General features: G+C 35.4%; 2 protein-coding genes across 5 annotated transcripts; one reads left to right on the top strand and one right to left on the bottom strand.

Moving 5' to 3' along the window:
- On the top strand, positions 16-3,973 carry LOC109849616. 3 transcript variants are annotated; one of them, XM_020419482.1, is made up of 7 exons: positions 16-413; positions 499-579; positions 679-855; positions 1,473-1,625; positions 2,036-2,241; positions 2,374-2,462; positions 3,381-3,973. In XM_020419482.1, exons 1-7 carry the CDS (start codon positions 326-328, stop codon positions 3,814-3,816), a joined length of 1,230 nt encoding a protein of 409 aa, XP_020275071.1. In that variant the 5' UTR covers positions 16-325; the 3' UTR covers positions 3,817-3,973. The 3 variants fall into 3 exon arrangements, with proteins under 3 accessions (XP_020275071.1, XP_020275077.1, XP_020275065.1); XM_020419488.1 differs by having other exon boundaries at positions 17-413; positions 2,036-2,245; positions 3,381-3,593; XM_020419476.1 differs by having other exon boundaries at positions 20-413; positions 2,036-2,245; positions 3,205-3,973.
- LOC109849640 lies at positions 5,325-18,863 on the bottom strand. Of its 2 annotated transcripts, none has more exons than XM_020419500.1 (6): positions 18,696-18,863; positions 18,420-18,605; positions 17,941-18,105; positions 16,791-16,991; positions 6,308-6,402; positions 5,325-6,009 (listed from the first exon to the last, which is right to left on the bottom strand). In XM_020419500.1, exons 1-6 carry the CDS (start codon positions 18,793-18,795, stop codon positions 5,482-5,484), a joined length of 1,275 nt encoding a protein of 424 aa, XP_020275089.1. In that variant the 5' UTR covers positions 18,796-18,863; the 3' UTR covers positions 5,325-5,481. The 2 variants fall into 2 exon arrangements, with proteins under 2 accessions (XP_020275089.1, XP_020275098.1); XM_020419509.1 differs by having other exon boundaries at positions 5,771-6,013; positions 18,696-18,861.

Raw genomic sequence — 22,697 nt, forward strand, 5'->3', positions numbered from 1 at the left:
AGAATGAGGAAAGTGCAAATGCATCTACTTTTTTCCCACCAAAGGATCTGAACCCTTGTCTTGTGTCCATTGCTTATATTTTCAAAAGGAAATGCTTTGCATTAAATTAGTGAAATAATCTCCATTGCATTACATTTCTTATAGGGGCTGTATCTTGAGCACGGCACAATATTTATCTTGTCTCTTTCTTTTCCCCTTTTCTCTTCAAAAGATTTCATCTTTGCGACACAGCTGAAATGGTTTTTCTTCCCTCTTCATTCTAAACCTCTCTCATTCCCGCATTTCTCAAAATTACAGTCTCAAGGCCTTTTGAGGTTAGCTAGCAATGGTGGAGAGAAAAGGGGTTGCTGCTCTTTTCTTGCTGTTGATTTTTCTTGATGGGTTTTCTTCAGCTTCAGCTGCTTCTCCAGCAAGTGGGTTTCTAAGCTTTCTGATTTTTTTTCTTGATTTTCTAGCTTTAGGCTAACATTTCCATCTTATTCTCATTAATTTCGGTAGAAATTGTAAGTGGGTTATTTTCAAGTGCACTATCTCATCTCCTGAAGAGAATTTGGTCAATCACTCCAACTCCAAAGACAGGTAAAAGCTCCCCTTTTTTTTCATTGCTGGGTCTAATTTTGTTGGAGGGTTATGATTTGATTTTGTTTGATTTGTTCTTTTCCTCCCCTAAAATTTCAGTAATTAGTGGCCGGCCAAAGATGAAATTTGAAAGTGGTTACAGTGTAGAGACTGTTTTTGATGGGAGTAAGCTTGGAATTGAGCCATTCTCCGTCGAGGTGGCTCCGAGCGGGGAGCTGCTGGTTCTTGATTCAGTGAATAGCAACATGTATAGGATGTCAATGCCACTGTCAAGATGTGAGTTGGTTTTCTGTTATGTTTCTTGTTGTTTGTCTTATTTCTCACTTAGATGCAATAATGCTCCTGAAGTATTTGAAGATTTGTCAATATACTGATTACCCAACTTGGGCGGTTTGTGATACCGCTCATATAAATCTTGTTCTTTTTAACTTTCTTTTCCCTCCAGTATAAGTACTGAGCCAGCGAAGTTTTGGCATTTAGCTCTTACGTGTGAGACTCTATTATATGTTGTACTTCTGTCTCTAATTGCATAAGTGTTTGGGATTTTATTTTTGAACTGGTTTATTCAGCAGTTAGGATTTTATTTTTGAATTGGTTTACTCAGCAGTTTGTAATTCTGGATTTGCTTTGTAACTCAGTGACCTGTTATAGGAATTTCTTTACTGTTTGTAAACCACATACAGTGCAGAAGGCATTTCAACAAAGAGAACTGACCGATAATGATGTTAAAAAACATCAAATTTAACTTGCTGCCTCCGTTTAACTTCATCCCATTTAACTCTTTGTTAGTATGGACCTTGTGTTTAAAGTTTGTAATATTTGAAAAAAAATTCATCTCATTTTTCTGATTTCTGTATTGATAATTGGTTGGTGTCTTCTGAAAAACAATGCAGATAGCAGGCCTGCAGCAGGATACACTGGCCATGTTGATGGGAGACCACGAGAAGCAAGAATGAACCATCCAAAGGGGTTTACAGTTGATAACAGTGGAAACATTTATATCGCTGACACCTCTAACATGGCCATCAGGAAAATCAGTGACACAGGTAAATTGAGTATTCAATATTGAAAAAGAACTTTTTTGGATTGATTTTCTGCACAAAATAAAATTAGCATATCTTGTTTTTAGGGGGTCCTAATAGCTTACTTGTAATAGACATGTACGATGTGCAATTTCTGACAATGAAAGTTTTGTGTCACATCCTACCTAAATAACTCATATGTGATCAGTTTACAACCATTGGCGGGGGAGTTGATATTGATATTTAAGGTATTACTCGAGTAATTTATTGCAATAGTATGTCCATAGAGCTCAAAAACTCCAGTTAGTATACAAGTAATTTGTTAGCAGATGCATTGATGAATGGGGAGAGAACAAAGTAATAACACTGCAAGCAACAAATGCAGATATATTTGCAAAATCAAAGTCCGATCTATAATCGACTTTCTTATGTAGGAGTTTCAACAATTGCCGGAGGGAAGTGGAATAGAGGAGGGCATATTGATGGGCCAAGTGAAGAGGCGAAATTTTCTAATGATTTTGAAGTGGTTTATATTGCGAGCAGCTGTTCTCTTTTGGTGGTGGATCGAGGGAATCAGGCCATCCGAGAGATCCAGCTCCACTTTGATGACTGTGCTTACCAATATGGGTCTGACTTTCCAGTAGGTAATTTGATATCTAATTAGTACTCTGCTATAAACTATTACCTTTGCTAAATTAATTGTGTCTGTGGATAGTGCCTTCGATTGTTTTCAGGAATTACAGTAAATTTTGTTCCTAAATTATAATTGCAGGAATTTCTGTGCTCCTTGCTGCTGTTTTCTGCGGATACATGCTTGCCTTGCTGCAACATAGAGTTGGAGGAATGGTCTCTACAGAAGATGTAAGCTTATTATATTAGTTTAGTGTATTTCTTTTTCGTGTTACAAATGTTGAGAGGTTATCAACTGGACTTATTAATACCTCCCCTCTAGCTGGCTTCCATAATCTCAAAATGCAACTACTAAACCAGAGGAATCATGTTTAAACTTTCTCTCAACGCACACCTTTTAATTTTCAGATTTTAATTTCACTTGTTTTGAGATGTTGCCTTTCTCCTTTTACTTCCGTACTTGAGTGAAGAAGCGAAGATAGGATCCTTGAGCTGTCTTGATTCTTTGATACCCAACAAAAGTTGTTCATGTTTTATCTTTCTCTTCACTTTCCTATTGTTTAGACATGAAAGTCACACTTATCTCTTGCTTTAAATTTTGAGTCTTTTTCGTTACATACTCCCAAATCATCAATATTTATTAAATAAATTACCCCTCAAATCATGATATGTTTATTAAATTGCCCCCCAAATCCTACAAGTTTGATTTTTCTACCCCAAACCTTAAACTTCACGATATCTACAGCAGGGATTTTGATCAGGTAAGTCTAACAGGGGGAGGGTTAGAATAGTAACTCTCGCCTTCAACTGTTTAATACTTAACATTGTTTGGTTTTTGGGGTACAAAGATAAAAAATTTAAGATTTGGGGGTAATTTAATAAATATTGGATATTTGATGGGTAGTAGCCAAAAAACCCTAAAAGTTTACCTTCAATTTGATCTACACTAAGCCTTAATAAATTTATCATGCAGGAAAGTTTAACCCCTTCATTGAAAGCTAACATACCTCCATACTACCAAAAATCGATGAAATTATCACTCAGGCCACCACTAATCCCAACCGAAAACGAGCAAGAGAATCAAGAAGAAGGGTTTTCCATTAGCAAGCTCATCGGTGGTATCTTTAACTCCACATTCTCACTTTTCAGAAAGAAACCAAAGCAAAATCAACACCAAGCATATTATCATCATCAAGGGCGAGTACACTCATGGCCTATGCAAGAGAGCTTTGAAATCCCACACGAAGATGAGCCGCCTCCTCAAATGGAAACTCGTAATCCTGCTTCTAAAAAGAATTATGCTTTTGTGTCGAAGGATTTGGAGAATAATCATTATTTAAAACAGGGAAGACCATATTTAAAACAGCAGTATTTGCAGCAGCACAGGCAGCAGTCTCTGGGTCCTCAGACTTACTATGAGCAGAGCCTTGAGAATACAAATGAGATAGTTTTTGGGGCAGTTCAAGAGTTGAATAGTAAAAGAAGGGCAGTTGAGATAAAGGCAGTAGACTATGGGGAACCTGTTTATAATCAGTATGGTGTTCGATCCCGGGTGCATTATAATGGTTACAGCAATGGATTCTAGAGGATTATATGTATACATTTTCGCCTAGTTGTGTCGAATAGTTGTTTATCGACTTTGGTAATCTTTTCCTTATACATTTTTGGTTATTTTTCTGTTCATAGAATGGAGGGAAAGCTAGCAATGAAAGAAACAACAATCAGGTGTGTTTGGTAATCAAGGTGATTTTCTTATTGTGTTTTTGTAGAAAAACACCATGCCATGGTGTTTTTTTTTTCAAAAGTGTTTTGAAAACAACATTTTGAAAGTTATTGGTCAAACTAGTTTGACCATTTATATAGCGGCGGTGGGGCTTAGGTGAAAAAAAAAACGAGATCTCAAAACATATTTTTGGTGTTTTAAGAAAAACGTTTATTTTTTTGGGTTTTATAAAGGATCAGGTCAAAAAAAACAGCATGTTCACCAAACGCGTTTCATTGTTTTAAAAAAAAAGAAACGTTAAAAACGTCCCGGTTGCCAAACGCTCTCTATAGTTAATGAGAAGAAATTTAAGTTTAATATGCTTACTCATTAATTATCAATTTTTTTGTTCAGATATGCATATTTGCGTGACTGGGCACTGTTTCTCCTTGCTAAAAGTTTTGTTTTATACAAACCTTTTAGAAGCCTTTTGGCAAAATTATAATTGATGTTGAAACTGTGTAGATTCATAGTTTTCCCGTCATTTGACCCATAGATGTATAGTCATCCTTGAAACTACAACTTCTTTTACAGTGATAGAGTGGGTTAAATAGCGCTCAGTACCCTATAGTTTCGCTTACTTAGCATTTATATACTTTAACTTGTTTTTGGTAGCATCTATATATTTTAAGTTATTTAAAATTGGCATGTTAGTGATCCTAATCATACAAATGTGAAAGTTCTTATTTAATTGTTCCTTTGTGATACTCATGGGCTAAGTACAGAGCTTTTTAAGTATTAAATTTTGTTAAATATACAATTGACATATCAAATTTCTATTTTAAACTTAATAGTTCTATTTTAAAGAGTTAGGATTGGTTTAATGATAAATTCAAAAAATATTAATAGTTAGAAAACTTTATAATTAGCATGTAAATATCATAGAGAAAAAATCGAGTGAAAATATTTATGTTTACATGATAAAGAATACTAACTTATTAATTTTAAACAACTTAAAGATATATAAACGCTACGAAAAACAAGAGAGGTAAATAAGTGCTAAGTGAGCGAAACTCGAAACTATGAGGTATGCTATGAGGTATGCGCTATTTCGCTGAAAATGTAACACGTTTCTTAAACGTGAATGCAAGCGGAATAGATTATTAAAATGTGCCAAATATGAATATTAATTATCATTATGCGGTAAGCGTACAACCTCTAGTTATGACAGTCATTGTAGAGCAAGAGAAATGGAAATCATTTGAATGAGGAAAATGGGACACTGCATTTGGATATGTTAGTCTGCTCATTCTTTCATGTTGAAGAGACGAGAAAATTTTCCTACTCAGGTACCTTCACGGCATTCCAGTTAACTGTAAAAGACCCAAAGCAATGTGAATATAAACCATTTAATTTTCAACCCATCTGTTTGAAGGAGCAAACTAGCAAGGTTACATAGAAAACAGTAGTTTCGAGTACTTGCAACATTAGCTGACACAAACAAGCAACATCACCTAGATTTATACAAGAGTGACAAATGAGGTGAATTCACGGTCTATTATCTCTCATAGGCCTCCTCAGAACCAAACCAGAGCTGTGGTCTTTGGAGCCCGCTATTATGCTGAAGCCTGATAAGTTGGCATTTATCATATCATCTATCTTGCAGAAGCTGCCTTCAGAAGCATCTACAGTCTCAAATTGCTGCTCAGAAGTTCTCTTCACCTCCAAAACACCGGTTCCTTCATCAAAGCTGATCAAATCCTGTAAATGATCACCAAAACTCTGCAGCTTTGGCATATCATCACAGTCACTGACTAAATCTGAATCGAGTAAGGAAACGGGTTCCTTCAGGGGAGTTTTCACACTACAACGCCGAACTCGCCTTTCTGGCATAATATTTCTAAGAACTACAGATAAATAGCAATAACCTAAGTTAACAAGCCGACACGTTAGATGATAGATTGGGGAATTAGCAGTCGCGCTTTTTACGGCGGAGCTGGCTGTCGGAACTACTCGCCCCAGATTGATCCGGTAGTGCTTCCATGTCTTGTGGATAAAGTGGTTGCTGAAGATGTGCTGTCTACAAAGATGAGATAATAATGATATAAGCGTTCATGACAGCGATATAACACATTTCTGATAAGGGTTAATTGCACATAGATGGTAGACCCCCTATATTTTCATTGTTGTAGATAGATCCCCTGGGTTAAATTTTTTCTTATTGTACCCTGGGTGAAATTTTGGCAGATATTGTCCCTAGGTGCAACAATGAAACAAAAGCAGCATAGGCGCAACAATGAAACAAAAGGGGCAGTAAGTTCAAAAATAGGGAGTATATGTGCAATTAACCCTTGAGATAATTCAAGTCACTTACACGTGTGGCAAAAAATGGCCGAACTGCAAATCCAAAAACCAAGCCAAATAAGAGGCAAAGAACTGCAATGACGGACACAGGTGCTACTCCCAGACCTGAAATTAAACCAAATGTTGTGATAGGTTTCCTTTGTTATGTAAAAACAATGGTCAAGTAATGACTTTGACGCCATAGGGTAACAATGACAGAACTTGCTTGATATATGACACATATAGTAGTCATTATGGATGCAGAAAACATTGAAGTCCAAGGTGAGGTGATATTGTACACAAACCCATATTCGATATAGCAGTTCTTAATCTAACTATCAATATATGTTAATACTGTAGAGAATTGAGAAAACCCTAATTGTTGTTTATTGAGAATAACAAGAGAGATATATATAGCCATACAGAGAAAACCCTAATTGTTGTTTATTGAGAATAACAAGAGAGATATATATAGCCATACAAATAGGGTTAATGTTAACGGGTAACAGATTGTTTATTGAGAATAACAAGAGAGATATATATAGCCATACAAATAGGGTTAATGTTAACGGGTAACAGTCTATTAACCCAATACCCAATAATTAACTTAACACTCCCCCTCAAGCTGGAGCATAGATATCTACCATGACCAGCTTGTCACATATAGTAGAGAACACCTTTGAAGAAGTAGCATTGGTAAGAATATCAGCAAGTTGTTGTGAGGACGGAGTGAATATGAGAGATACTATCTTCTTCTCCCAAGCATCTCTGACAAAATTACAGTCAACTTTAATATGTTTTGTCCTCTCATGAAACACAGGATTCTGTGCAATATAAATGACAGACTGGTTGTCACAATGCATTGGCATGGGTCCAGGCTGAACAAAACCAAGCTCTGTCATAAACTTTCTTAGCCACACCATCTCACAAGCAGTGTGAGTCATTGCTCTATATTCGGCCTCTGCACTAGATCGTGATACTACATCTTGTTTCTTGCTTCTCCAAGTCACAAGATTACCTCCAACAAAAGTACAAAATCCTGAGGTTAACTTCCGATCTCCCATGTCTCCTGCGTAGCCAGCATCAAAGAAAGCCAAAATGTGAGTATGCTCATGCTTCTTATATAACAATCCCTTGTCAGGATAACTCTTGACATATGCCAAAATCTTGAGAGCTGCTGTCCAATGAACCTCTCTAGGTTTGTGCATAAACCTGCTCAGTACACCTACTGCAAAAGTACTCTCTAGGTTTGTGCATAAACCTGCTCAGTACACCTACTGCAAAAGTAATATCAGGTCTGATAACTGTCAAATATATTAGCTTCCCAATTAGTCTCCTTACTGCAAAAGTAATATCAGGTCTGATAACTGTCAAATATATTAGCTTCCCAATTAGTCTCCTATATCGTTCAACATCATCTACGAGAGAGGTATCATCACGCCACAAATCAACATTTGCCTCCATTGGAGTGCTTGCAGGTTTGCATTCCAAGAGACCTGCTTCTTCTAGTAAATCTAGCACATACTTCCTTTGGGACAACAACAGGTCATGTTTTTTATATGCAACTTCAATCCCAAGAAAATACTTTGGCTTTTCCATGTCCTTGTGATAAAATGACGGTTTAGATACTCCTTAGTATCAGTTAAGGCAATAGAGTCACTCTCAGTCAGTAGAATATCATCAACATATACGGCTAAAATAACCACACCAGTTGTTGTGCGTCGAAGAAAGACAGAGTGATCAGACTGACAACGTTGGAAACCAACATTAGAAATAACCTTGCTGAACTTATCAAACCAAGCTCGAGGACTCTGCTTTAACCCATAGATGACCTTTCTCAGCCTGCAGATAATATTTTCCCCCTGAGCAACATACCCAGGAGGTTGCTCCATATAAACCTCCTCGACCAAATCACCATAAAGGAAAACATTCTTCACATCTAGTTGGTGCATCCTTTCATAATTTGCCTGAGAAATCTGAACAGTAGAAGCAGTAACAGCTGGACCACCAGAAGTAGTAGCAGAAATAAATGAGTTAGTCGACTCTGTATCAGCTACCTAGACCCACTGAGGACGACCAAACTTCTCTCAGCACTTCTCAGAAATATGATTGGTTCTCCCACAATGACCACACTGTCGTGAGCCCTTATCAGATTCACCTTGCCTCCCACCTAAGGAGCCACGTCCTCCCCCTGAATCACGGCCACGACCACGACCACGACCGCGGCCTTTGCCTTGATTAGAGAACATGACAGACTGTTCCATCGTAGGTGGAGATGGTGTAGTAGTATCAGAAGTAACACCAGTAGAGACTTGCATGACTCTGGAGAATGTAACAGTCAGTGAGGAAATTGTATCTCCACCCAATATCTGTCCCCTCACCTGGGACTGTAAATTAGGGTTCAACCCAGAAAGAATTTTGAATACTGTCAGATCACGACGATACCCTAATAGCGTCGCTGCATCAGCTACTGCAGGCTGATGCATCTCTAGTTCGCCTATCAATCCTTTCAATTCATCAAAGAACTCCGGAACTGACTTATCTCCCTGTTTGAGCGCAAACAGTCGCTCATAAATTTTAAATACACGGGAAACATTCTTCTCGTTCCCGTACATAATCTTTAGGTTGTCCCACATCTCCTTCGCAGTGGTTAAAAACATAACGATGCTACTGATCTGTGCTTCCATACTGTTGAGAAGCCAAGTCATAACACAATAATCAGATGAGAGCCATGAATTATAGGTGGGATCTGAGGTTGGTGGTGAAGATGCAAGAAGATGTGGTAGTTTGCTCTGAGCGCCAATGAAGATGCGTAAAGCTTGTGCCCAAAACAGATAGTTTACACCATTCAATTTAATAGTAGTCCCCAAGACTACCTTGGGCGCAGAGGTCTCACCAGCAACAATAGACGGAGTAGTAGAGGAGGAGGAGATATCCGACATCGAAGTAGTAGTCATTTTTATTTTTAAGCAACAATAGGAGACAAATAGTAGTCAAATAGACAGATTAGTAGTAGAGATTCGTTCTTGAAACATAAACTAAGAGCAGATCAGGAACAGGATTAGAGGCAGAGTGGTAGATAGTCATGCCCTCACGCTGTGTAGGCGAGATCACCTGAGGGAGAGAGCCCTGGCTTTTGTTTACACTAAGGCTCAATTTCTATATTCTTGTTTCTCGAAGGAAACAAGAATAAAAGTGAAATATCTCAACAACGTGAGATAGACACTCTTCCTCTCATCAGTTCTATGACTGAAATGTCGAGGGATATAATTGTCCTCTCATCAGTTCGAAGACTGAGATGTCGAGGGAATAAGCAACACGCTATAGGGGGCACTGCAGCAGCGGAACTGTAGCGGCGACGACACTGTAGCAGCAGCAACGTGATACTGTAGCAGCAGTACTGTAGCGACGATGGTGGTACTATAGCGACGACGGTGGTACTATAACGACGGCGGCGGTATTGTAGCAGCAGCATCTGAGGGTTTTTGAATGAGGATTTGTGGCGGCTAGGATTTCATACTCTGATACCGTGTAGAAAATTGAGAAAACCCTAATTGTTGTTTATTGAGAATAACAAGAGAGATATATATAGCCATACAAATAGGGTTAAGGTTAACGGGTAACAGCCCATTAACCCAATACCCAATACTTAACAAATACCTACTGGAGTTGAATGAATATTCTTGTACGAGTCATTCATACTTTCTAACTATCAGTCAATCACATGTCAACCCGATGTAGATCAAGTTACGCCAAAAACAATTTTCATTAATTCCGATCAAAAGTACAAGAAATTTATTGAATATCATAAAACTGTTGAAGAATTTCTTCATATACTAGCCTGATGATGTCATTAATATATATGGGTTTTTCTCTTTTAACCCAAAGTTTTACCCCTACTAATTTAAAAACACATCCACTTTTCCAAACATCAATACACCCAATGTATCTCATCCCACTTATTTTTAAACCCAATATGCATAATACACTCATTCTTTAGACTATATTACCCAATAAATCAAAAAATCCTAAACTACCCCTCATCCCCAAATACAACTAGTCTCTCCCTCTCTCTCTCCTCCGTTTCACTTTCCCAAATAGAGCGATTCCCGTAGAGCCCTAAGATTGATTCTCAAACTTCAAAACCCCCAAATCAATCTCAAAATCCTAAAAATAATTGTCCTAAATCTCTCTAGTTTGTATAAACGCACCCTCTCGCTCTTATTTTAGCTCCACACACCTCTCTCGCTCTTATTTTGGTTCAAGTCAATGATAAACAGTTCAACTTTCAGACGAAGGAGAAAAGACCACTGTCGCAGATCTGTGTACTTGATTGTTTCATATCTATGTACTTCATTGTTTCATGTTGTGTTGATTTTGGGTAGTGGTGATTTTGGACACTGAATATAAATCAAATCAGATTTTTCTGAGCAATGTAAACATGTGATGATGTATACGTCGACGAGATGTCCACTCCAAATTTTCTAGTTTCTAAAAAAGTATAGCTCTTTATACTGAAATGTAGCACATTTTGTGAAAGTATAACTCTTTATTCCAAAGTATAGCTCTTTATTGACAAATTAGTATAGCTCTTTATATTCTTTGAAAATTCTACAACTTAGTGAAATAAATAAAATCAGTTTTTTTAGCAATGTAAATGTGTGATGATGTATGTGTTGTTCGATCGATTATTCATGTCGACGAGAGGTTCACTCTCAATTTTCCAATTTTTGAAAAATTATAGCTCTTTATACTGAAGTGTAACACCTTTATGTGAAAGTATAGCTCTTTATTCCAAAATATAGCTTTTTATGACCATGGTATAGTCCTTTATCAATAAAATATAGCTTTTTATGTACTCTGAAAATTTTAAAACTTGGTGAAATAAATCAAATTAGTTTTTTCTGAGCAATGTAAACATGTGATGATGTACATAATGCGTTGCTCGGTTGATTATTCTTGTCAACAAGAGGTCCACTCTCAATTTTCCCCTGTTTTCAAAAAAGTATAGCTCTTTATACTAAAGTGTAACACATTTTTGTGAACGTATAGTTCTTTATGACCATAGTACAACTCTTTATTGATAAAGTATAGCTCTTTATGTTCTCTGAAAATTCTGAAACTTAGTGAAATAAATAAAATTAATTTTTTCTGAGCAATGTAAACGTGTGATGATGTATACCATATGTTGTTCGATCGATTATTCATGTCGACGAGAGGTTCACTCTCAATTTTTTAAATTTTGGAAAAGTATAGCTTTTTATACTAAAGTGTAGCACCTTTTTGTGAAAGTATAGCTCTTTATTCCAATGTACAGCTCTTTATGATCATAGTATAGCTATTTATTGATAAAGTATAGCTCTTTATCTTTATGGTCTCTTAAAATTTTGAAACTTGGTAAAATAAATCATATCAGTTTATTGATAAAGTATAAGCATTTAGAATTGAATAAATAACTATATACATGATCACCCATTTTCATTGATCAAAAAAATTACTCAATTTATTTTCTGCATTTTCAGAAACAATAAAGAGCTATACTTTAGCAATAAAGAGTTATACTTCTGCTATAAAGAGCTATATAATTATGTAAGGAGCTACACTTTCCAAATAAGGTGACTCTTTGGCATAAAATGCTACACTTTGATCAGACATTGTATAAATAAGGTACTACACTATGTCAGTTATGAAGAATTGTAGTACTGCAATAGCTCCCAAGGTACTTAATTGTTGCGGTAATACCATCACAAACTCTTATCATCATAAAAGAACCAAGAATTTATAGAATTGTACAAACTTCTCCAATGTTACTAGCAAACATGTTCCAGATTAACAATAAAAAGAAAAAAGGAAAAAAAGAACTAAAACCCATAAAATGATAAATGAATGAAGAAGAAGAAAAGATAAAAAATCCTAAAGAACAATCTCAACAAGCTCTAATAAGGATCTCTTCCTCCTACAACAACCCAACCATAAGCCTCAGCAGGCAACTACACATTATTTATCAAGTTCGGTGGCAGCCCTTAAAACCCATCATTCATGGGCTACTGCATCGGTGCCAGTGATGACTGACCCATAAGCCAGTATCTAACGTCATAGCTACCGCTGCCTCCTCTAACGATAGCCTCTTGTAAGCCGTGTTCCTAAATGCTGCCGCCACCATATCACCACCAGCATTGCCGCTATCAATTGCCCCACTATGTCACTCCTAACAACCTGCCCTTGCCCATGGCGTCTAGCGGCGTCGGCGGTGGCAGAAAAAAGAACCGGAGAGGGGAAAAAACTCAAAGTAGCCATGGAGGGTGCCGACGAATATCCTTGCAAGGAGTTGGAGAACCTTGGAAGTTAGGGATTGTCGGAAGAAATTGGGGAATGAAGCCAAGAGAAGGGTCATTTCCTTTGTTTTGAGATTCGTAGATCTATTTACAGATTAAAGGATGGGTATTTTGGGAATTTTGAGAAATACTATGCATAAATACCTTACATTATAAGGATTGGGTTTAAAAATAAGTGGGAGGATATATCTTAGGTGCATAAATATTTATGAAACTGAATGGGTTTATAAACAAGTGGGGATATAACTTTGGGCTAAAAAACAAAAACCCCTAATCAATGTTTTAAATGTCGGATGTCGGGTTCATGTCGGTTGGCCAAAATTCATGTCGGATAGCGGAAATCGGGGATATATCGGGGACATGAAAAAAAATATCGGATTGCCATATCGGATAGGTTGATATAATATCATAAATAGAATCTTCACATACATGATAATTATATTGTCTAAACATATGAAAAAGTACATAACTTATTGATGTTAAGATCACTAACCAAGAGGCGACGGCGACTAGGGTTTTTGAATGAGGATTTGTGGCGGCTAGGATTTCATACTCTGATACCGTGTAGAAAATTGAGAAAACCCTAATTGTTGTTTATTGAGAATAACAAGAGAGATATATATAGCCATACAAATAGGGTTAAGGTTAACGGGTAACAGCCCATTAACCCAATACCCAATACTTAACAAATACCTACTGGAGTTGAATGAATATTCTTGTACGAGTCATTCATACTTTCTAACTATCAGTCAATCACATGTCAACCCGATGTAGATCAAGTTACGCCAAAAACAATTTTCATTAATTCCGATCAAAAGTACAAGAAATTTATTGAATATCATAAAACTGTTGAAGAATTTCTTCATATACTAGCCTGATGATGTCATTAATATATATGGGTTTTTCTCTTTTAACCCAAAGTTTTACCCCTACTAATTTAAAAACACATCCACTTTTCCAAACATCAATACACCCAATGTATCTCATCCCACTTATTTTTAAACCCAATATGCATAATACACTCATTCTTTAGACTATATTACCCAATAAATCAAAAAATCCTAAACTACCCCTCATCCCCAAATACAACTAGTCTCTCCCTCTCTCTCTCCTCCGTTTCACTTTCCCAAATAGAGCGATTCCCGTAGAGCCCTAAGATTGATTCTCAAACTTCAAAACCCCCAAATCAATCTCAAAATCCTAAAAATAATTGTCCTAAATCTCTCTAGTTTGTATAAACGCACCCTCTCGCTCTTATTTTAGCTCCACACACCTCTCTCGCTCTTATTTTGGTTCAAGTCAATGATAAACAGTTCAACTTTCAGACGAAGGAGAAAAGACCACTGTCGCAGATCTGTGTACTTGATTGTTTCATATCTATGTACTTCATTGTTTCATGTTGTGTTGATTTTGGGTAGTGGTGATTTTGGACACTGAATATAAATCAAATCAGATTTTTCTGAGCAATGTAAACATGTGATGATGTATACGTCGACGAGATGTCCACTCCAAATTTTCTAGTTTCTAAAAAAGTATAGCTCTTTATACTGAAATGTAGCACATTTTGTGAAAGTATAACTCTTTATTCCAAAGTATAGCTCTTTATTGACAAATTAGTATAGCTCTTTATATTCTTTGAAAATTCTACAACTTAGTGAAATAAATAAAATCAGTTTTTTTAGCAATGTAAATGTGTGATGATGTATGTGTTGTTCGATCGATTATTCATGTCGACGAGAGGTTCACTCTCAATTTTCCAATTTTTGAAAAATTATAGCTCTTTATACTGAAGTGTAACACCTTTATGTGAAAGTATAGCTCTTTATTCCAAAATATAGCTTTTTATGACCATGGTATAGTCCTTTATCAATAAAATATAGCTTTTTATGTACTCTGAAAATTTTAAAACTTGGTGAAATAAATCAAATTAGTTTTTTCTGAGCAATGTAAACATGTGATGATGTACATAATGCGTTGCTCGGTTGATTATTCTTGTCAACAAGAGGTCCACTCTCAATTTTCCCCTGTTTTCAAAAAAGTATAGCTCTTTATACTAAAGTGTAACACATTTTTGTGAACGTATAGTTCTTTATGACCATAGTACAACTCTTTATTGATAAAGTATAGCTCTTTATGTTCTCTGAAAATTCTGAAACTTAGTGAAATAAATAAAATTAATTTTTTCTGAGCAATGTAAACGTGTGATGATGTATACCATATGTTGTTCGATCGATTATTCATGTCGACGAGAGGTTCACTCTCAATTTTTTAAATTTTGGAAAAGTATAGCTTTTTATACTAAAGTGTAGCACCTTTTTGTGAAAGTATAGCTCTTTATTCCAATGTACAGCTCTTTATGATCATAGTATAGCTATTTATTGATAAAGTATAGCTCTTTATCTTTATGGTCTCTTAAAATTTTGAAACTTGGTAAAATAAATCATATCAGTTTATTGATAAAGTATAAGCATTTAGAATTGAATAAATAACTATATACATGATCACCCATTTTCATTGATCAAAAAAATTACTCAATTTATTTTCTGCATTTTCAGAAACAATAAAGAGCTATACTTTAGCAATAAAGAGTTATACTTCTGCTATAAAGAGCTATATAATTATGTAAGGAGCTACACTTTCCAAATAAGGTGACTCTTTGGCATAAAATGCTACACTTTGATCAGACATTGTATAAATAAGGTACTACACTATGTCAGTTATGAAGAATTGTAGTACTGCAATAGCTCCCAAGGTACTTAATTGTTGCGGTAATACCATCACAAACTCTTATCATCATAAAAGAACCAAGAATTTATAGAATTGTACAAACTTCTCCAATGTTACTAGCAAACATGTTCCAGATTAACAATAAAAAGAAAAAAGGAAAAAAAGAACTAAAACCCATAAAATGATAAATGAATGAAGAAGAAGAAAAGATAAAAAATCCTAAAGAACAATCTCAACAAGCTCTAATAAGGATCTCTTCCTCCTACAACAACCCAACCATAAGCCTCAGCAGGCAACTACACATTATTTATCAAGTTCGGTGGCAGCCCTTAAAACCCATCATTCATGGGCTACTGCATCGGTGCCAGTGATGACTGACCCATAAGCCAGTATCTAACGTCATAGCTACCGCTGCCTCCTCTAACGATAGCCTCTTGTAAGCCGTGTTCCTAAATGCTGCCGCCATATCACCACCAGCATTGCCGCTATCAATTGCCCCACTATGTCACTCCTAACAACCTGCCCTTGCCCATGGCGTCTAGCGGCGTCGGCGGTGGCAGAAAAAAGAACCGGAGAGGGGAAAAAACTCAAAGTAGCCATGGAGGGTGCCGACGAATATCCTTGCAAGGAGTTGGAGAACCTTGGAAGTTAGGGATTGTCGGAAGAAATTGGGGAATGAAGCCAAGAGAAGGGTCATTTCCTTTGTTTTGAGATTCGTAGATCTATTTACAGATTAAAGGATGGGTATTTTGGGAATTTTGAGAAATACTATGCATAAATACCTTACATTATAAGGATTGGGTTTAAAAATAAGTGGGAGGATATATCTTAGGTGCATAAATATTTATGAAACTGAATGGGTTTATAAACAAGTGGGGATATAACTTTGGGCTAAAAAACAAAAACCCCTAATCAATGTTTTAAATGTCGGATGTCGGGTTCATGTCGGTTGGCCAAAATTCATGTCGGATAGCGGAAATCGGGGATATATCGGGGACATGAAAAAAAATATCGGATTGCCATATCGGATAAGGTGATATAAAATTATAAATAGAATCTTCACATACATGATAATTATATTGTCTAAACATATGAAAAAGTACATAACTTATTGATGTTAAGATCACTAACCAATTGTAGACACCTGATTTCCGAGTCGGGTTTTTCAAACTTGACCCAATAAGCTTAAAACCGCTTTTTCTGAAATTTGGCCGATATTTCTTGGCCGCAATGGCGCCCGACATACCCGATATTTTCCGACATGTCCCCTCCGCCATATCGGCCGCCATGTCCGACATGGCGGCCGATATTTAAAACACTGCCCCTAATATAGAATTTGATGAGTCAAGTAATTTGCATTAGGAATAAATGATAATTCTATAGAAATATGAGATGGTTATATGAACATTAGATTGTATCCTTTAGCAATAACAATATCTCAAATATGCATACCTGCTTGTGTTCTCTGTGCGCAATCTTCTGGCTTCAAATCCAATTGCCGAATCAACCCATTTGCACGATCAGAGATCAGCAAGGCACATATTGTGGGAACATAAACCAGGTCAAAATCATTTGAGAAGGATGCGTTTTGAGCAGGCCCGTCAATATTGCCCATTTTCTGTGAATAGCCTCCAGCAATTGTGGTAGTCATACCTAGGTAAATAAATGTGACGAGAAGGTTACTATTTTGAAATATAAAAAATGAAACCAACAAGATAACCCACTAACAAGACCAACATATAAAGAAGAATCAGAAACAAGATTAACAAGATAACCCATTAACAAATCATAATCCTAACAAGTCAGAATGCAAATAAGCATGCACAAAGATATAAAATTGACACCTAGGAAAACGAGAGCAAGAAATTTCTTGGAAATATATCACAATGATAAAAGCAGGAGAAAAGATAGATTACAAGTTGCTAGGAGGTTAGAATCAAAGACCAAAAGTGTTAAGAAGAAGTCCATTTAAATTCCCATGCTCTTTTAAGGCTTTTTCTTTCTTTCTTCCCTTCTTTCTGCAGTCATCACTCAATAGAAGTGTGATACTTCTAGTTTTCTTATCATGCTGTTTCATATATTACCCACAAGAGATGTATTAACAATTAGAGATTGTTCAATAAGGAGGAAATGAGGGAGAATTCATTGAGAAGGTTAAGAATATGTTGTGTCAGCTAGCAGACGTGATGCAATTACATTGACATTAAATGGAGCCAAACGAGGCCCTGAGGTAATCCTAGTATTTAATAAAGCTGAAGGAAATAATTCATGCAGTGAACCCAAAAATATGAATAAAGGCTTTGTTGTGTTATTTCTGTTGTTGTTGTTAACATAAGTAGCAAGATTCTCGGTTGCCATCAATAATGCATGACTTCTTATAGAGCAAAATTGTTTTAAGAAGGATGCTCATATAATTAGACACAAATGAAATGAGATAGCATCAAAGAATAACATGCTGCTAATGAACAACAAGATCAAGGCTTTTCCCAACCACTATAGTATGTGTTTGGTTTTGGCATATTCTCTCAGTTTCAAGTCACCTCTGAATCAAGAAAAGAAATAACAACAGGAGTATAACAAAAGAAGGTAAAAATTATGCTACCAGACGTGCTAATCTTGCGAATGGCATGATTGATCTTATCCGCGACATAAACATTATCCTTCCCGTCAATTGCAAAGCTACGAGGCTTATTGAACATGGCAGCCGTCTTATCCCCATCAGAGAACCCAGCAGCACCTCTCCCAGCCAGAACACTCACCTCACTCTCTGCATCAAATACCATCCCAGAACATATATAAATAAAGGTCCATTTGCGCTTTAATCCCCAAAGTTTGACAATTTGATACCCCCAAAGTGCAAAAAAAAAAATTTGACAGCAATTTTATTCAAGTAAAGAATTTCCTTCCCAAATTTCAGATTTTTGAATTTGGGAACACGGTTAGGCCTTTGGGGTTTCAAACTGTCAAAATAGAAGTTGATGGTATCATAAAAGTTAAAAAAGGAAGGAACTTTGGGGTATTAAAGCGCAAAAACAAACCCTAAAATAAAACTAAGAAGAACAGCAAAGAACCAATCTTTACCCTGAGAGATTGGGATGGGGAGAGAGTAGAAGACGGAGTCGGTGGAATCGAGGAGGAGGAGATCAGTCGATCGATGGCGTGGTAGGAGAGAAAAGGGGTGGATTTTGTCGGGGATGAGCCTGTATTTGTTGAAATCGATGACTGTGGACACTGAGTAGCCTAATTCCAACTCCAACTTACAATCAGCTGCAAAAAATAATAATAATAATAACCTCGTGAGTTGAAAAGGTTAAAAATTTTAAGCTTTTCCCTTTACTGGTGCAGTTGGAAGCAGACCTCGGTTAGGTGAGAGAGTGAAAAGAAAGAGGAGGAGAAGGTAGAAAAAAAGCGGCGACTTCATCTTCGTCGTCGTCGTCGTCATCGCGTACGTCGACATCGGAGACTGAGACTGAGACTGAGACTGCGTGTGGATCGGCGATGGGTTTTTTGAAGAAGACGGGAATAATTATTGGACTGGCTTTACTTTGTTTGGGACCTTTTGACGTCAGCTCAGTACGGCCCGTTTGTTTTGATTTTTTTTTGGGCTTTTTGTTTTTAGGTCCATTTGTTTACCTAGCTTTATCTTTAAACCCAAGAATTTTTAGTTGTATCTTTAAACCCAACTTTCTTTTTGTATTTATCTTTAAACCCAATTCCAAAATATAATACTCTCATATGTGGGTCCCCCTATATAAGGAAATTGAGTTTAAAGATAAAAACAAAAGGAAAGTTGGGTTTAAAAATACAACTAAAAATTCTTGGGTTTAAAGATAAAGTTAGGTAAACAAATGGACCTAAAAACAAAAAGCCCTTTTTTTTAAGAGGAAAGTGGTGTGAAAGCGGTCAAACTGACAAAAATTGTCAGTTTTGACAGACTTTCTTATAAAAACGCCTCTAAAAAGACAGTTTTTGCAAGAAAACCTGTCAAAACTGACAGTTTTGGGAAGCTTTCCTAGGGCTAAGCAGGGTTCGGTCCAAACCGAAAAAACCGACCCGAACCGACCCGAAAAAATCGGTTTTATGAGTGGGGTGGTTCGGGTCGGTTTGAAAACTTTTCAACCTGAACCGATCCGAACCGACCGAATATAGTGCAATACTACCAATTCTGATCTCAAACCCTACCCGACCCGTCCCAAAAGAGTCAAAAACTCAAACCCTAAACTCATTTTTTGAATCATTATGGGTTGAAAACAATATCATTATATCAGTGTTTAATGTTTCATAATCTCCTACTTTGTTGATATCTTTTTTTCTTTAACACAGTTTGTTGTTTGATAAGAAGTTTGATGAAGTAAGAACCGAACAAACCGAACCGAACCGCACCGAACCGACTTGCAACAGTTCGGTTCGGTTTTGATTTATAGAACCGAACAAACCGAACCGAACCGCACCGAACCGACTTGCAACAGTTCGGTTCGGTTTTGATTTATAAGTGGTTCGGTTCGGTTGTTCAAAATTTAGTAAAAACCGAGCCGAACCGACCGTTGCACACCCCTAAGCTTTCCTCTTCAAAAAAATCAAAACAAACGGACCCTTATCGCAGTTAAACAAGAATCCATAACATGTGGGCCCATAAAACGGGCTTTTTGGAAACGCATGTGCGTGGTTAATTTGTGATTTTTTTTATGTTAAAGTGTCCTTGAGTTTATTTTTTAAGCCGAAGTGATAAATAAGTGATATTTTTTAGGATAATCTGATACTTTGTCTTTTTATTAGAAGTGAACAATGAATCGTACTCCATTTTAAAAGCACGAGTTCGTAAAAAAATTTCGATAAACAAAAATACTCTTCTATTAAGTAATAGTAAGTTGATAAATTGATGAATTCTTATTACATATTTATAGTATGAAGATAAGGATATAGTTTAAATTAAAATATAAACCTTAATGAAATTATTAAATATCAAATTTACAAATGTATACAAGATGAATGACGTATATGCAAAAACAAAACAAATTAACGAGATAAATAATGTCTACCCCAAAGGTCGAACCCAGAAATAGCACAGATCTAAATGTACATAGTGTGGACGAGATATTTGTGAAATCCACCAAAGAAATTAAAGAGACAAAAATCGTTCTCAAAATTATAAAAAAAAAGAAAATTAAAATAAACGGGTACGAACTGAGGACACTACGTGACAATCTCTCACTAACTAAAATTCAAATAGTTCATAGTACTACATAATTAGTTTCAAAGTTTAGAATTAACCGCATTTTATATGTTTCGGATGTAATTATACTATTATTATTTAAATAGAACTCTATTTACAATGTTATCTTCTCACATGCAACATCGCATACCAATATATATAAGCCAAGAAATTATAATAATTTTTATAGCACTTTCATCTCCTTCTATAGGTGTGTGCCTTTGTTATTTTCTTCTTATTAGATTAGATTAGATTGTTTAAATATTATAAATTATAAAATAGTAACAATTTTCACAGCACTTTTATCTATTTTTTTTTCTTATTAGACTAGATTAGATTATTTTAAAGCAATTAACTATATTATATGTTTAATCTTTTTCCGGTTAGAAATTACAATAATTTTTCATAGCACTTTCATCTCCTTCGACATGTATGTATCTTTGTTATTTTCTTCTTATTAGATAATATTAGATTGTTTAAAAATTATGAATTGTAAAATTGTAACAATTTTCACATCGCTTCTATCTATTTTCTTCTTATTAAATTAGATCGGATTAGATTATTTTAAAGCAGTTAATTATATTGTATATTTGATTTTTTTCCAGATCACAAAGTTTAATTATATTATTATTATTTAAATAGACATTGTTTGTATAAAAGTCAAAGAGAATCTCACACGTATCTTAGATCTTAATACCAATTGTAATACTTATATATAGGTGTTGAGTAAAATAAATTTTATGTATAGGCTTAACTTATATGATCCTACTTTAACCGGATTAGATAATTTAATTTTTTTTTACACTCAAACTCTTTCACAAAATCAAAAGAGAGTAGCAATGCTATAGCTATAAATATCTATAAGACCACAGATATCTCAAAAATGAACGAAGAAAACCACACAAATAAAAGCCATATTAATTACCCCCAGACATCATTGTTTTCAAAACCACTATTCTCCATCTCCATCTATAATATATATCCGCATACCCAAATTAAGCTGCTGGAGTTTATCCCTCACAAACTAAACCATTGATCAACCCTCCTTTTCCTTTGTACTTAAATTGTATAACATTCATTGCGATAAGGGCTCATCTAGGTCCTCTGCTTGCCTTGAACGCCCAATAAAAAAAAATACTAGGCATTGTAGTTAGTTAATAATGAGATCCTGTCATTATAAATAAATTAAGTAAAGATTAATAATTCTTTAAAATGTATTATGTTTCCCTATCTTCCACTGCAAACCTGTTAGTGTTTATTCTTGGCCCAAGAGATTTTTAAAATTAGTCTCGAGTGTTGCTTGCATTAAAAAAGTTATGTTAGAGGGTCCAAATAGTCTGTTTTATAGTTAAGATTGTCAACACATTTTGTCTCTAATGCATATCAATTATAAGTAATAATATAATTTGATTGATCTAAGTATATCCTAATATTTTTCTAGACTCTTGTCTTATCTTTTACTCTTTATTATATACCAACATGATATCATAATTGATGTAGACGATGAAGGTACTGCTGTAGAATTGCCCAGGAAAAAGATAAAGGTGGAGAATGATTGATCTCGTCTCAATTAAATATGAATAAAGAATGAATAAAGGATAATATTTTTTGAATATTTTATAGTAAAACTTAATTTTTGAGTAAAATTAGAAACCTTTAGAAGGGATTTTCATGCAAAGTTTTTAATACGCTTATGTGAATGAATTTGTCATATAAAATTATACTAGAGTCACAATTAATCTTTAATATTTATTTTTTTATTTTAAGTTTATCAATGATTAAGATGTCTTCCAGTCTTGTAAAAAGTATGTGCTCTGTGCTATGCTTATATAAGCCATCTTAATATTAAGTATTTGGTTATATTTTTATTAATACATCAACAATATATTATTGTATTTTTTCAATACTATATTTAATGACTAGAATAAACAAATTGGACATCGATGATTTAATCCGATAAACAAATATGTTACATGACGTTTGATATATACAAATTAAAAATTTTAATATTTTGTATGCAAGTATGTAAAAGTATAGGGAAAATTACTTCAAGGCCCCAAAAATGGAATCTAGATGTGTCCCAGCCCACTGTAGTTTTTCTAATGTGTATTAGCCCCAATTACACTTCTCAAGATGTGATCCAGGCC

Source organism: Asparagus officinalis, chromosome 1 (genome assembly GCF_001876935.1).
Source record: "Asparagus officinalis chromosome 1, Aspof.V1, whole genome shotgun sequence".
Lineage (NCBI taxonomy): Eukaryota > Viridiplantae > Streptophyta > Magnoliopsida > Asparagales > Asparagaceae > Asparagus > Asparagus officinalis.